Source organism: Colletotrichum destructivum, chromosome 9 (genome assembly GCF_034447905.1).
Source record: "Colletotrichum destructivum chromosome 9, complete sequence".
Classification (NCBI taxonomy): Eukaryota; Fungi; Ascomycota; class Sordariomycetes; order Glomerellales; family Glomerellaceae; genus Colletotrichum; species Colletotrichum destructivum.
Window position 1 is genome coordinate 1,352,661 of NC_085904.1, and position 12,350 is coordinate 1,365,010.

Below are 12,350 nucleotides of genomic sequence, written 5' to 3' on the forward strand. Positions count from 1 at the left end.
TCAGATGCTCCAGGGTTATCTGAGAGTATGCTTGTGTCTAGCTCGATAATGCTGGAATAGAGGAGACGTCCTGAGGATATCTCTCCGCCCTGGTCCACCACAGAAGTGGAAGACGTCAACGACTTTCTATTCTTCGCTCGCTTCTTCCGAGACGGCTTTCGTAGTGGAAAGGAAGACACCGCACCATGGTCAGCTTGGCGGTACCCTTGGGAACGATTGCGGCCACACAAGCACGGCTCAGTAGTCATCTTGTCTGTTGAGATGGATGACTACGCGTCTGCAATTTCAAACTTTGATGGGGGGTGGACTGACCAAGGGAAGGGTCGCAGACGATGCACTTCCGATATCGACTATAGGTTTGCAGACGCACGTGGCAACCACGTCCCCTCTTCATTCACCTTACGTTCATCGTCGGCTTGCTTCCCTAGCCGCCTAAGTCTCAGACGAGGTATGATAGGCCAAGATAATCGGGACCTCTTTTCCTTGCCACACAGTACAACTGGCTTGCGTATTTCTTGTAACGGCGCCTACATGCAGGCGTGCGTGATACATGCAATAGATCCATATGGACTGACCCCTGAGGTGTCTGAATGCAGGGAGAAAGCTAGGGTGCATGGGACTATGGACTGATAGGAGACCCTCCTTTCTAGTGCCTGTCCGGCGTGAACTTTACTTCGTATAGGCACCATGCTCGATAGCTTCGGTTTACACATGACATATGGAGCGTGCTCACCGGAGCCCTTTTACGGCCAACGACCGAGTAACAGACGAACCACATCTCACGGCCTTGCCGGATGGGTGATGGTCTTCGATGCGGGACTATTTCCTCGAGTCAGGGGTGGATGATGGGCCTCTCTTCCCAGACAGTGTTCTCAGAACGCAACATTGACGGAACGGTACGGTTTGGTTGGATGTCGAGTCCACGCCGGGGACAGGCCCTAGACGAGAAAGGCGCCGACTGGCGAGACCCTCTCTTCGGTCGTCTTGAGGATGCTCGAATCTCGTATTCAGACTCTATAAGACGAGGCAGATCTTCTCGTCGTTGAGAAGTTGTTCTCAGACACCATCACTCGCTTCTTCACGCTTGGTCTTCCTTCATTCTGTTGCCTCACTCGTTTCTAGGCATCCTTCCTATCGTTCTTCTTATACGCTGACCATCGGCTCTACACTCGTTGTACTCTACAGTTACCCCGTCATGCATCAACGCTCACTTTTGGGATGCCTCGCGCTCCTGTTGCCCGTCTTTGTCTCCGGCGTCCCTTCTCCCAGGAACTCGGTCGAGAAGCGTCAAGACTGTGTCTTTGACTCTGCTCTCAATCCTTCCTGCTGGGATGGCACCCACGATCTCTCGACCAACTGGTACGAGGAGGCCCCCAAGACCGGGGTCGTCCGCGAGTACTGGTTCGATGTCACCAACACCACCATGGCTCCCGACGGCGTCGAGCGCATGGTTCTGTCCATCAACGGATCCGTTCCTGGCCCGACTATCATTGCTGACTGGGGTGACACTGTCGGTAAGTAACTGGTTTCTTGACAAAACCTCTCTGCTGTACAAGCTCCTGACAACACCGCCAGTGGTCCACGTGAAGAACTCCCTTCAGAACAACGGCACCAGCATCCACTTCCACGGTATCCGCCAAAACTACACCAACGAGGCCGACGGCGTTGCCTCCATCACCCAATGCCCAACTGCTCCGGGCGACTCCATCACTTACACGTGGCACGCGTCCCAGTATGGTAGTTCGTGGTACCATAGCCACTTTGCTCTCCAAGCCTGGTTCGCCAATCCGGACCCTCACAGCTTGTGACTTGACTGACAGCATCCCAGGAATGGCGTCTTCGGAGGAATAATCGTCCGTGGTCCTGCTTCCGCCCCCTACGATGAAGACCTCGGCACCATCATCCTCAGCGACTGGTTCCACCGCACCACGGATGAGCTCTACGAGGATGCCGCCTCCGCCGGCCCTCCCCGCGCGCAGACGGGTCTCATCAACGGCGTCGGCAAGTACGGCGACCTCGGCTCGCGCTTCACGACGGCCTTTGAGAGCGGCAAGTCGTACCGCATGCGCCTCGTCAACGCCGCCATCGACACGCACTGGAAGTTCATGATCGACAACCACACCCTCGAGGTCATCTCGGCCGACTTCGTGCCCATAAACCCCTACAGCGTCTCGGACGTCTCCATCGGCATTGGCCAGCGCTACGACGTCGTCGTGCGCGCGAACCAGGCTGCCGGCGACTACTGGCTCCGCGCCATCCCCCAGCTCGCCTGCAGCGATAACGAGAACACCCTCGACATCAAGGGCGTCGTGCGCTACGACCCGTCGTCGACATCTGACCCGACGGGAGAGGTGCCGACGTACATGGACACCTGCGCCGACGAGCTCATGTCTAATCTGGTCCCCGTCGTGGCGATCGAGGCCGGGCAACAGAGTTATGACGATACGCTCACTGTCGGTCTACAGGTCATCGCCAGCCAGTTCAAGTGGACTTTGAATGCCAACACCTTCCTGTCCGACTGGGATTACCCGAGTAAGTGGCCGCCATCCGTCATTCGATCGTGCCACATGCTAACATGGGAAACCGCAGCTATCGAGCAGGTACTCGAAGGCAACGACACATACTCGGTGCAGCAGAACATTGTCCAACTCAATGAAGCCAACGTCTGGGTGCACTTCATCATCCAGAACCCCATAGGTCTTGTAAGTAGATTTCCTGAAAAGAAGGAATCTCATTTTTCTAACTATCATCCCCCTCCTAGACCCACCCCATCCACCTCCACGGTCACGACTTCTGGGTCCTCGCCCAGGGCTCCGGCACCTACGACTCTTCCGTCGCGCTGCAGACCGTCAACGCCCCGCGCCGCGACGTCGCCATGCTGCCGGCGTCCGGATACCTCGTGATTGGCTTCTACACCGACAACCCGGGCGTCTGGCTGATGCACTGCCACGTAAGTACTCGTCCCTGATCGGTTTCGGGGGGGGTTTTTTCCTTCTCCCCTTTTGGTCAGATATCTATTAACACCAGTCCACACAGATCGGCTGGCACACTTCCCTTGGCTTCGCGCTCCAGCTCATCGAGCGCCCGGCCGAGATCGCCGCCCTCACCAACGCCGACACGGTGAATAGCACCTGCGCCAACTGGAGGGCCTACGCCGAGGCGGAGTCGGTCTACCAGGAGGACTCTGGGGTCTAAACCACAAGAGTTACATACACACACACACACACACACACACACACACACACACACACACACACACACACACACACACACACACACAGCATACACCACAACGGCCTCTGACACTTCCGACATATGCGACGACAGCGTCATGAACTTTCTCTTATATCTTGCTTTTCCATGCTTCTTGTTTGTGTCTGTATTTTAATTCGGCAGCATATCATGCCGCAATCGACTTCTGCACATCTTTCTTCTCTTCTGTAATGTATGTATCGATAATTATAATGATATCAACTGCTTCAGCCTGTATAATTATGCTGCAAACGTCTCATTCTATTGCCGTCATTGTTTGAACCCCCCCCCCCCCCCCCACCCCCCCCCCTGGCCCCGCCAAGGCAAGGTCGTTTCTTGGGTCCCGAAGCTTATCCTAACAAGTGCCGAGCCCGGGTGTGGATCCCCTTCCGCCATATTATGGGGCAATCCGCGGTGTTGAGCCGTGCCGACTCTGGTGGGTCCACTCGGCCGGATGCCGGCTGTGGCGTCATTCCGGCTTTCCCCCATGTGTTTTTGGCTTAATGACCGGCAGGGGGGGGTTCGTCCTGTTCAAAACTTCTAACGGCAGGGGAAACCACAACCGTCGCCATATTCATTGGAGCGCTACTGGGCTCACTAGAACTCGTCTCTGCACGTCCTCGTCTTTTCCCGGCCACTTGACGCCGTCAGCGTGACCAATACGACGCATCTGATGTCACATCACAAGCGTGTTCGTAGACCTGCCCTCCCCGGACATCGTTCGACACTTTGTGACGGTTCACGCGCTATTGGTACGGATTTTGCGGAGTGCTCCGCTGGACCCCAGTCCCTTTCAACTCCCCACCCCCATCCTCCCAACTCCCCCGCACTCTTGCCTCTAACCCCGGATTATGACGCTTCTTTCTTGGGTGCGTGAACTTTTCCGTCTGTGAGGGGGGGACGGGGGAGCGTTGGGCCCAAGTCGTATCTAAAAAATTGCATCTACCGAGTTGGGGACGCTCCGTTTCTGGGTCGTGCCCCGAACGCGAGAACGAATCTTGCCATGGCTGCGGGCTGCACATCTAGCTACGTTGGACCGAAGGGAAACTAGGGCGAGTCCCAAGTTCACCGAGATGTTGAAGCATAGGGCCGCCCCCCTGCCCGCCCAGGATGACAAGCTTTGCCGCGCCCGATGATGAAGAGCTTGGGACGATCGCCCAACGTTGGCTCCCGTCGCGGGACTAGAAGGGGGGGTGTTTGGTACGAACGGGGGAAAACCATCGTCATTACTGGGCTCTGAAGAGTGCCGCCCTGACAACTGTGAATGGCTGGGAACACGCCATCCCGGTGGAGGGGAGGGGGGACGGTGATTACCCCGACTTGAGAAAAGCTGGGACGAAACCAACGGTGCATATGCCCTTGTCTTTTCCGCGCAGAACGCAGTCGTAGCTTGAGGTGCGGAGTTATAAGAGGGTTGGCATCCGTCATGTTTTCCACCCACTTCCCCGGATTCGTGATTGATCGCTTAAATAGAATAATTCGAAGTCTACAGACAGGCAACGAATTACGCAGTTTTCGGTGCTCTGGTGATCAAGATTTCGAGGGCCCTCAATAGACTGAAAGCACAGTCAAGCTACGCCAGATACGACATCCGCGGCCCAAGGAGGACAGCTATGGCGGGCGGAAAGCTGACAGAGGTGGACCACGTCTCGCTGCATCACGAGCACCGCGCCGGCGACGTCGATGACCACCCCAAGCCCTCGGCCGAGGCCGAGAGACGGGGCCTGCGTCCGCCGCCCATCATCGCGGCCATGACGCACGAGTACCGCGCCGCGCTGGAGAGAAAGCTCAAGCGTAAGGTCGACCTAAGGCTGCTCCCGATGATTGTCATCATGTACATCCTGTAGGTACACGGCATAACCCCCCTACCCCCTCCACCCCTCGACCGTCGTGTCACATGTGTGTTGGACCCGCTCTCATCGCGGGGAAAGAAACTACATCGACAGGAACAACATCGCGGCGGCGCGGCTGGCCGGTCTGGAGCGCGACCTCAAGCTCGACCCCAACTCCAGCCAGTTCCAGACGGCGGTGAGCATCTTGTTCGTCGGCTACCTGCTCATGCAGGTGCCCTCGAACCTGTTCCTGAACAAGATCGGGAAACCCGCGCTGTACCTGCCCACCTGTGTAAGTCGCACGCCGGAAAGAATTATAACGTCGTCCCCGGACTTTTGGTCCGTGGAAGGAGTTGGGACAGAAACAGCTGACCCGACAACACCCTCGCCAGATGGTCGTCTGGGGCGTCATATCGGCCGCCACGGCGGCGTGCCGCAACTACGCGGGCCTCCTCGCCATCCGCTTCCTCCTCGGCTTCGTCGAGGCCGCCTACTTCCCCGGGTGCCTGTACTACCTGAGCTGCTGGTACACGCGCGAGGAGCTCGGCCTGCGCACGACGGTGCTGTACACTGGGTCCCTCATCTCGGGCGCCTTCTCCGGGCTCATCTCGGCCGGCATCACGGGCAACATGGACGGCGCCCGCGGGCTGGGCGCGTGGCAGTGGCTGTTCCTCATCGAAGGCGTCGTGACGGTCGCCGTGGCCTTCGGGGCGTACTTTGTGCTGCCCAACTTCCCGCGGACGACGTCGTGGCTCGACGAGGAAGAGACGGCGCTCGCCGTCTGGCGGCTGCAGGAGGACATTGGCGAGGACGACTGGACGAGCAGCGGCGAGCAGACGTTCTGGCACGGCTTCAAGACGGCGCTGGAGGATGTCAAGACATGGATCCTGGTATGTTTGAGCATCTCCCGTTCCCTCTCTTGACTCATATATACCTCCCCCACCCTTGCCACCTACCCCCGCCCCGCCACCCTTTCGAAGCACGATTAACAACCGACAAGCTTGTCCTGGTCTTCAGCATCGTCGCGTCGGGCTCCATCACCAACTTCTTCCCCACCGTCGTCCAGACGCTGGGTTACAGCCCGGTCGTCTCGCTGCTCCTCACGTGCCCGCCGTACGTCCTCTGCGTGATAACGACGTGCCTCAATGCGTGGCACGCCGACCGCACGGGCGAGCGGTATCTGCACATCGTGCTGCCGCTCTGTGTGGCCATGGTGGCCTTCATCCTCGGGGCGGCGACGCACACCACCGCGCCGCGGTACGTGTCGATGGTGCTCATGGTGCCGGGCATCTACACGGGGTACACGACGGCGCTCGCGTGGATCAGCAACTCGCTGCCGCGGCCGCCGGCCAAGCGGGCGGCGGCGCTGGCGTTCATCAACGCGGTCAGCAACTGCAGCAGCATTTACGCAAGCTACCTGTACCCAAAGAGCGACGGGCCGCAGTACACGGCGGCGTTCGTGCACAACTGCGTCGCGTGCTTCGTGGCGGTCTGCGCGGCAACGGTGCTACGGACGGTGCTGGTCCGGTTGAACCGCAGGCTGGAGAGGGGCGAGTTCGTCGAGGGGGCCATCAACGCGGCGCCGGGCGAGGCGGCGGCGCATGGGTTCCGGTTCAAGGTGTAAGTTGGCGGCGGCGGCGTCGTGTCTGTTCAGTTCTTCAAAGAGACCGGATGATAAACGCCTCCACCATGTATGCAAACGTGTGTTGGTGTATGTATGTAATTAGTCCGGTGCCTGCATAAGACCACAGGCCATACGGTGTCGAACCAACAGCAACTCCAGACTACCTAATGAGAGAATTCCATGCGATGACGGGTTGACAGCTGGCTCATTGATGCCCAAACATGTTCGTTACAGGTCTGATAGTGTTGATCCAATCCCAAGAGAATGCAGTGCCTCCTTTCTCTCACGAGTATCGTGCGTTTTTTTTGCCCCCCCGCCACGGACGTTGCGAGGGTGTCACTCCCCGACGATTCCGTTGGCCCAATCGCAGCTGGACCACCCTGAAATAATGAGCGTGACAGTGTATTCCGCAAAGTTACGGTTTCGCCAGTGTTAGCAACCACGTCGAGTCGAGCCTCCTTTGGGGAGGCAGAGAGAGCGCTGGTATTGCCCGGCAGCCATGGACAGACAACATCGGACGAGCCAGGTCGTGTACTTTGAAGGACTTGGCGGCCGGAATGCAAATAGAGGCCCTCGAGACATGACGGTTTCGTGTTATGTGAACCTTTTTCCACACATGTGCTTGCCTAGATAAGTTTCTTGAGGGGGAGGGGGAGGGTTTGAACTCATAGGCCGCATGAACGACGACGGACAAAGGGACGACAAGCGTCAAAGGCAAAGACGAAACGACTCATCGGACGTACGACTCTGGTCTAACGCCGGGTCTACTGAAGCATCTCTCTCCTTGGAGAGGAGAGAGAGAGAGAGAGAGTAGAGACTTTCCGGTAGAGTTAGGACTGATGTGCACTTCCCGACCTTGACTCCCTTCTAGAAGGGCAGCGGATGCGTGGGATTCCCGGGTTTGGTCTAGGGCCCCTTTAAGCACCCGGGCTGTTTAGGGTTTCACCAGCAAAACTCGTCGGGATTTCGGATCCGACGTACGTTTCGGGACAAGCGACTTTTTTTCCAACGAGAACTCAAGTTTGGCGGGACAGCTCATTGGGTTTTCGGCCTCTGCTCGCTCGGGCGGGCGGCTGTTGTTGGTTGGGCGGAGAGTCTCAACTTGTCTTCAACGGTCCCAAAGACGAATCAAGGCATGGGACGATGGGATTCACAGTTTTCCATTTTATTTGGAAAAAAAAGGGGAGGGGTTAGGTGACAAATCTTGCCATTGAATGGCTGGGTCTCGTAGACTTGCCTTGGTGCAGTTGGTTGGCTCTGATATATGTATGCAGGAGGTATGTACGTCTCACTTCAACAATGCCACATGGCATCGTTGCCGTTGAAACAAGACCCGGGTTTCGGGCCACTTTGCGGGTTACAGCGGGACAGGAGTGTGCTGACGGCCGTTTTGGGGTGCCTCTTGTCAGCACAGGTACATATATATATATAGGTACCTAGGCACACGCCTCATACATAGAGAGTGTTTCCCACTGGACTATGTTCAAGCTTTTGATAGAGAACAAACTTCTCGACAACTCGCCACTATCGCATCTCATTGATTCCCCCCCGTGCCCTGAGTTCCCATTCATCCATCCCCCCTCCCCAATGAGTCAACGCCAACCTTCGGCACCAATCCCGGGCATCTCATGCGGTGGTGCGGAGTACACCCAGCCCCCACTAGCGTAAATGTACTCTGTAGGCCGTCCGTCCACCTCCAACGTATCGACCTACCTCTCTCGGTAAACCCCAACGCGGGAACCTAGGCAGGTATTACGTACAGAAGGAAGCTCTGCGTTTCTGCGTTCTATCTTGCTTGTATTTGCCCCTGACTTGGCGGGTTTTGTGTGATCTATCTATTTCCCGATCCTCGGAATCCCTATTTCCTTGCCAGTCTAAGCCCGTTGGAGAGACAGACCCCCCCCTCTCCTCTTTCGTGGCCTCATCGGCTAGAACTCCGGACACTAGGAGCTGTGCAACCGGGGAACTTGGCCTCCGAGCTCGCTGCGACTTGACGGCTTCTTCTTGCATGACGCCATACAACTTTCTTACTATCTCTCTGTCTCTGTCTCTCTGTCTCTCTCACTCACTATCTCTCTTTCGAATTCCTCTCAAATAGGATCCAGCGAATCCCAGTTTATCCAGCATCCAAACTCATACATATTCTTGAGTCTGCTCCCTCATACTCCCCCGTCTCGGTTATCGCACTCGATAACCCCGCATCGGACGCTTTCATCATGCCCCTCACCAGCGAGTCCCTCCACTCGGCGCAAGCGAGCGAGTTCGCAAAGTATGGCAGCCGCCGGAGCGTCGTCCACAGCACAAAGGGAATCGTGTCCTGCACCCAGCCGCTGGCCGCGAAATGCGGCATCCAGGTGCTCCAGGCCGGCGGTAATGCCGCCGTAAGTTCCAGTGCCCCTCCTCCCTCTCCTCCGTCATCGAGTCCCGTAACTGATGCCGTGAAAATAGGACGCCGCCGTAGCAGTCGGTTAGTTTCTTTTCGCTTTCTTTCTTTCTTTCCTTTTCTTTTTCCTTTTCTTTTTCGCGGGGGGCGGGAACGGAACCCTCAAGCGATGGCTAACACGCATCCCCCGCCTCGCAACAGCCGCCGGCCTGAACATGACGGAGCCGTGCTCGACCGGAATCGGCGGCGACATGTTCATCCTCTTCTACGACGCCACCACCGGTAATGTCTCAGCCATGAACGGGTCCGGCCGCTCCGCCAAGAACGCCACCCTCGACACCATTCGCCGCGACCTTGGCGTCGCCGACGGCGCCCGCGGCAAGATCCCCATGAAGAGCGTCCACGCCGTCACCGTCCCCGGTGCCGCCGCCGGCTGGGTCGACACCGTTGACCGCTTCGGCAGCGGCAACGTCTCGCTCGAGCAGGTCCTCGCCCCGGCCATCGAGCTCGGCGAGAAGGGCTTCCCCGTGTCGGAGCTGACAAGTCACTACGTACGTATTCACACCCTCGGAACTGCTTCCGGCCCTCAATGATGGGGGGGGGGGGGGGGGGGAAGCCATGGGTTACGCACGCCATGCTGATTATTATCACAAAAACAGTGGAACACGGCGGAGCCCCAGATCAGGGAGGCGTCGCCCAACTTCGCCGAGATGCTCAAGAAGGATCCCAACGCGCCGGACGGCGTCAGGGCCCCTAACCCCGGCGAGATCATGAAGAATCCGACGCTGGCCCAGACCTTCCGAGCCCTTGCCAAGGACGGCAAGAAGGGCTTCTACACGGGCCGCGTCGCCGAGGAGCTCGTCAGCGTCGTCAAGAGCCTCGGCGGCCACCTCGAGCTCGACGACCTGGCGCACCACCTCGAGCAGGGCAGCGAGCCCGTCGACCCCATCTCGCTCAAGTTTAAGCCCGCCCTCAAGAGCACGACGAACGGGCACACGAACGGGCACACGAACGGGCACACCAACGGGCACACCAACGGGCATACCAACGGCCACTCCAACGACGGCGCCGTGGAGGTCTGGGAACACCCGCCCAACGGCCAGGGCATTGTCGCCCTCATGGCCCTCGGCATCATCCAGGAGCTTCAGGCGTCCGGCGTCGTGCCCGCTTGGTCCGCCGAGGACCACAACACGGCGCCCTACCTCCACGTCATCATCGAGGCCCTCCGCCTCGCCTTCACCGACGCGAGCTGGTACGTCACGGACCCCAACGTCGTCCCCGTGCCGTCCGCCGGCCTCATCTCGCCCGAGTACTCGGCCGCCCGCGCCCGCCTCTTCAAGCCCGACAGCGCCATCCGCGGCGACGAGTTGCGCGTCGGCTCGCCGCCCGGCAAGCAGCAGCACGCCTCGCCGGCGCTGCAGAGCAGCGACACCGTCTACTTCACCGTCTCGGACGAGCACGGCAACGCCGCCTCCTTCATCAACAGCAACTACGGCGGCTTCGGCACCTGCATCATCCCCCGCGGCTGCGGCTTCACGCTGCAGAACCGCGGCGCCAACTTCAGCCTCGACGCCGACCACCCGAACCGGCTCGCGCCGCGCAAGAGGCCCTACCACACCATCATCCCGGCCATGGCCACGAACCAGGCCGACGGGTCGCTGCACAGCGCCTTCGGCGTCATGGGCGGCTTCATGCAGCCGCAGGGCCACGTCCAGGTGCTCCTCGGCCAGCTGGTGGCGGGTCTCTCGCCGCAGCAGACGCTCGACGCGCCGCGCGTGTGCATCGTCGCGGGCCTGCCCGACCGGGACGACGACTTCGACTGGACCGTGAGCGTCGAGGAGGGCATGCCCGATGAGACGGTCGAGGGCCTGCGGGAGCTGGGCCACAAGGTCGAGGTCGTCCGGGGGACCGAGAGGGGCATGTTCGGCCGTGGCCAGATCATCCGGTACACCGTCGATCCGGTCGAAGGGACCGGAGTGTGGTCTGCGGGTAGCGATCCGCGCGGCGACGGCGCGGCGTACCCGGCGCTGTAGCGGGAATTTAGTTGCATGGATGTAATCGTCAGAAAATAGTACAATACGAGATGCGAATACGAATTCAAGGGTATGCCAATAAATACAGAGAGACTGAAAGTAGTAAAACTCTCATCACGAGCTCAATAATGACGCAAGCCACTGGGCATCTTCAAGCGCAAGCGAATTCCACTTGTAGAAAAATCGTCCGTCGACCGACCCTCGGTGTAAGACTTCTTGTGACATAGATGATAATCCGTGGTGGCGTCTCCCATACATAGCGACGGACCTGCAGTTCCTCGGCCTGAACGATGGGCGGATGGTCGAGTTGAAGATGATCAAGAGACCACATGCTTTGCCAATGAAAAGCCAATCTATTTCCCGGACATGTCCCACGTGTGGTTGTCCCCCATTCGGTATGTTACAATTGTACAGTTTCTCCTAGTGTCCTCCTCGTGCCGAGCGCTCGCACGCGGTTGTACCTGCTCTTCACTCCTTCTTCTCGGCCTCGGCCTCGGCGAGGACTTTCTTCTCCTCGAGCAGCTTCGCCAGCTCGCCGTTCTGGTGCATGGAGACGAGGATGTCGCAGCCGCCGACGAACTCCTTGTCGACGTAGAGCTGGGGGATCGTGGGCCAGTCGGAGAACTCCTTAATACCTGTGTTGTTTCGCGTCTGCAGTCAGCTTCTCTCTCTGTGGTCTCTCCGTCTCGGATGAGGTCCCGCACCTTGACGCAGCTCCGGGTCGGCCAGGACGTTGAAGGCGGCGAACTTGGAGGGGTCGACGCCCTGGAGGCCGAGGATCTGGATCGAGGCGCGGGAGAAGCCGCACTGCGGGGTCTCGGGGGTGCCCTTCATGAAGAGCACAACGGGCGCGGAGCCGACAGCGCTCTCGATCGCCTGCCGCGTCTCGTCCGAGAGCAGGCGGTGCTGGGTAAGGAAGGGGAGGGGTGCGCGGAAGGCGATCGGGCGCGCGGCCGGGCGGACGGCCTGCCGGGCGAAATTCTAGTGAGCGTTTGGGTCAGCGAGGGGACCTTCTTTGGGAAGGGCAGCGGGTCGGTGATTCAACATACTGAGCGAAGGAACGTCCTTGAGAACATGGTGGGCTGTGGGTTGTGTGGTGCGTTGGAAGGGGGGGAGGGACACAACAGAGAGAGAGGGTTGATGAGAAATGCGAAATTGATCGGATGGCAGAGAACGGGTGATGTAATGAGGTGAGCTCGGTGAAGAAGCTTGGACCATTCTCTTAC

General features: G+C 58.9%; 4 protein-coding genes across 4 annotated transcripts; 3 read left to right on the plus strand and 1 right to left on the minus strand.

Annotated features, from left to right (window-relative positions):
• Positions 1–1,195: 1,195 nt before the first annotated feature.
• Positions 1,196–4,140, plus strand: CDEST_13544 (Putative multicopper oxidase, second cupredoxin domain-containing protein; the record flags this gene model as incomplete). The annotated part of the gene is made up of 7 exons (XM_062929700.1): positions 1,196–1,514; positions 1,576–1,777; positions 1,829–2,702; positions 2,762–2,950; positions 3,037–3,204; positions 3,282–3,527; positions 3,581–4,140. 5 exons carry the CDS (start codon positions 1,196–1,198, stop codon positions 3,193–3,195), a joined length of 1,743 nt encoding a protein of 580 aa, XP_062785751.1. The 3' UTR covers positions 3,196–3,204; positions 3,282–3,527; positions 3,581–4,140.
• Positions 4,141–4,682: 542 nt separating this feature from the next.
• CDEST_13545 (Putative major facilitator superfamily, MFS transporter superfamily) lies at positions 4,683–6,906 on the plus strand. The gene is made up of 4 exons (XM_062929701.1): positions 4,683–5,095; positions 5,184–5,376; positions 5,477–5,974; positions 6,085–6,906. The coding sequence occupies exons 1-4, from the start codon at positions 4,866–4,868 to the stop codon at positions 6,706–6,708; spliced, it is 1,545 nt and encodes a 514-aa protein (XP_062785752.1). The 5' UTR covers positions 4,683–4,865; the 3' UTR covers positions 6,709–6,906.
• A 1,289-nt stretch (positions 6,907–8,195) lies between these two features.
• CDEST_13546 (Putative nucleophile aminohydrolase, gamma-glutamyltranspeptidase, small subunit) lies at positions 8,196–11,165 on the plus strand. Its single transcript, XM_062929702.1, has 4 exons — positions 8,196–9,089; positions 9,157–9,175; positions 9,293–9,642; positions 9,751–11,165. Exons 1-4 carry the CDS (start codon positions 8,925–8,927, stop codon positions 11,122–11,124), a joined length of 1,908 nt encoding a protein of 635 aa, XP_062785753.1. The 5' UTR covers positions 8,196–8,924; the 3' UTR covers positions 11,125–11,165.
• A 1-nt stretch (position 11,166) lies between these two features.
• On the minus strand, positions 11,167–12,260 carry CDEST_13547 (Putative glutaredoxin, Thioredoxin-like superfamily). The gene is made up of 3 exons (XM_062929703.1): positions 12,174–12,260; positions 11,829–12,105; positions 11,167–11,759 (listed from the first exon to the last, which is right to left on the minus strand). Exons 1-3 carry the CDS (start codon positions 12,198–12,200, stop codon positions 11,593–11,595), a joined length of 471 nt encoding a protein of 156 aa, XP_062785754.1. The 5' UTR covers positions 12,201–12,260; the 3' UTR covers positions 11,167–11,592.
• Between the last annotated feature and the right edge of the window lie 90 nt (positions 12,261–12,350).

Excerpts from the sequence above, each read along its gene's own strand:
- CDEST_13545 (XM_062929701.1), top strand. The coding sequence starts at position 4,866 with ATGGCGGGCGGAAAGCTGACAGAGGTGGACCACGTCTCGCTGCATCAC. Across the intron at positions 5,377-5,476 it reads CGCTGTACCTGCCCACCTGT|ATGGTCGTCTGGGGCGTCAT; the intron begins GTAAGTCGCACG and ends CACCCTCGCCAG. Across the intron at positions 5,975-6,084 it reads ATGTCAAGACATGGATCCTG|CTTGTCCTGGTCTTCAGCAT; the intron begins GTATGTTTGAGC and ends ACAACCGACAAG.
- CDEST_13546 (XM_062929702.1), top strand. The coding sequence starts at position 8,925 with ATGCCCCTCACCAGCGAGTCCCTCCACTCGGCGCAAGCGAGCGAGTTC. Across the intron at positions 9,643-9,750 it reads CGGAGCTGACAAGTCACTAC|TGGAACACGGCGGAGCCCCA; the intron begins GTACGTATTCAC and ends TCACAAAAACAG.
- CDEST_13547 (XM_062929703.1), bottom strand. The coding sequence starts at position 12,200 with ATGTTCTCAAGGACGTTCCTTCGCTCA. Across the intron at positions 12,106-12,173 it reads CAAGGACGTTCCTTCGCTCA|AATTTCGCCCGGCAGGCCGT; the intron begins GTATGTTGAATC and ends AACGCTCACTAG. Across the intron at positions 11,760-11,828 it reads CGACCCGGAGCTGCGTCAAG|GTATTAAGGAGTTCTCCGAC; the intron begins GTGCGGGACCTC and ends GAAACAACACAG.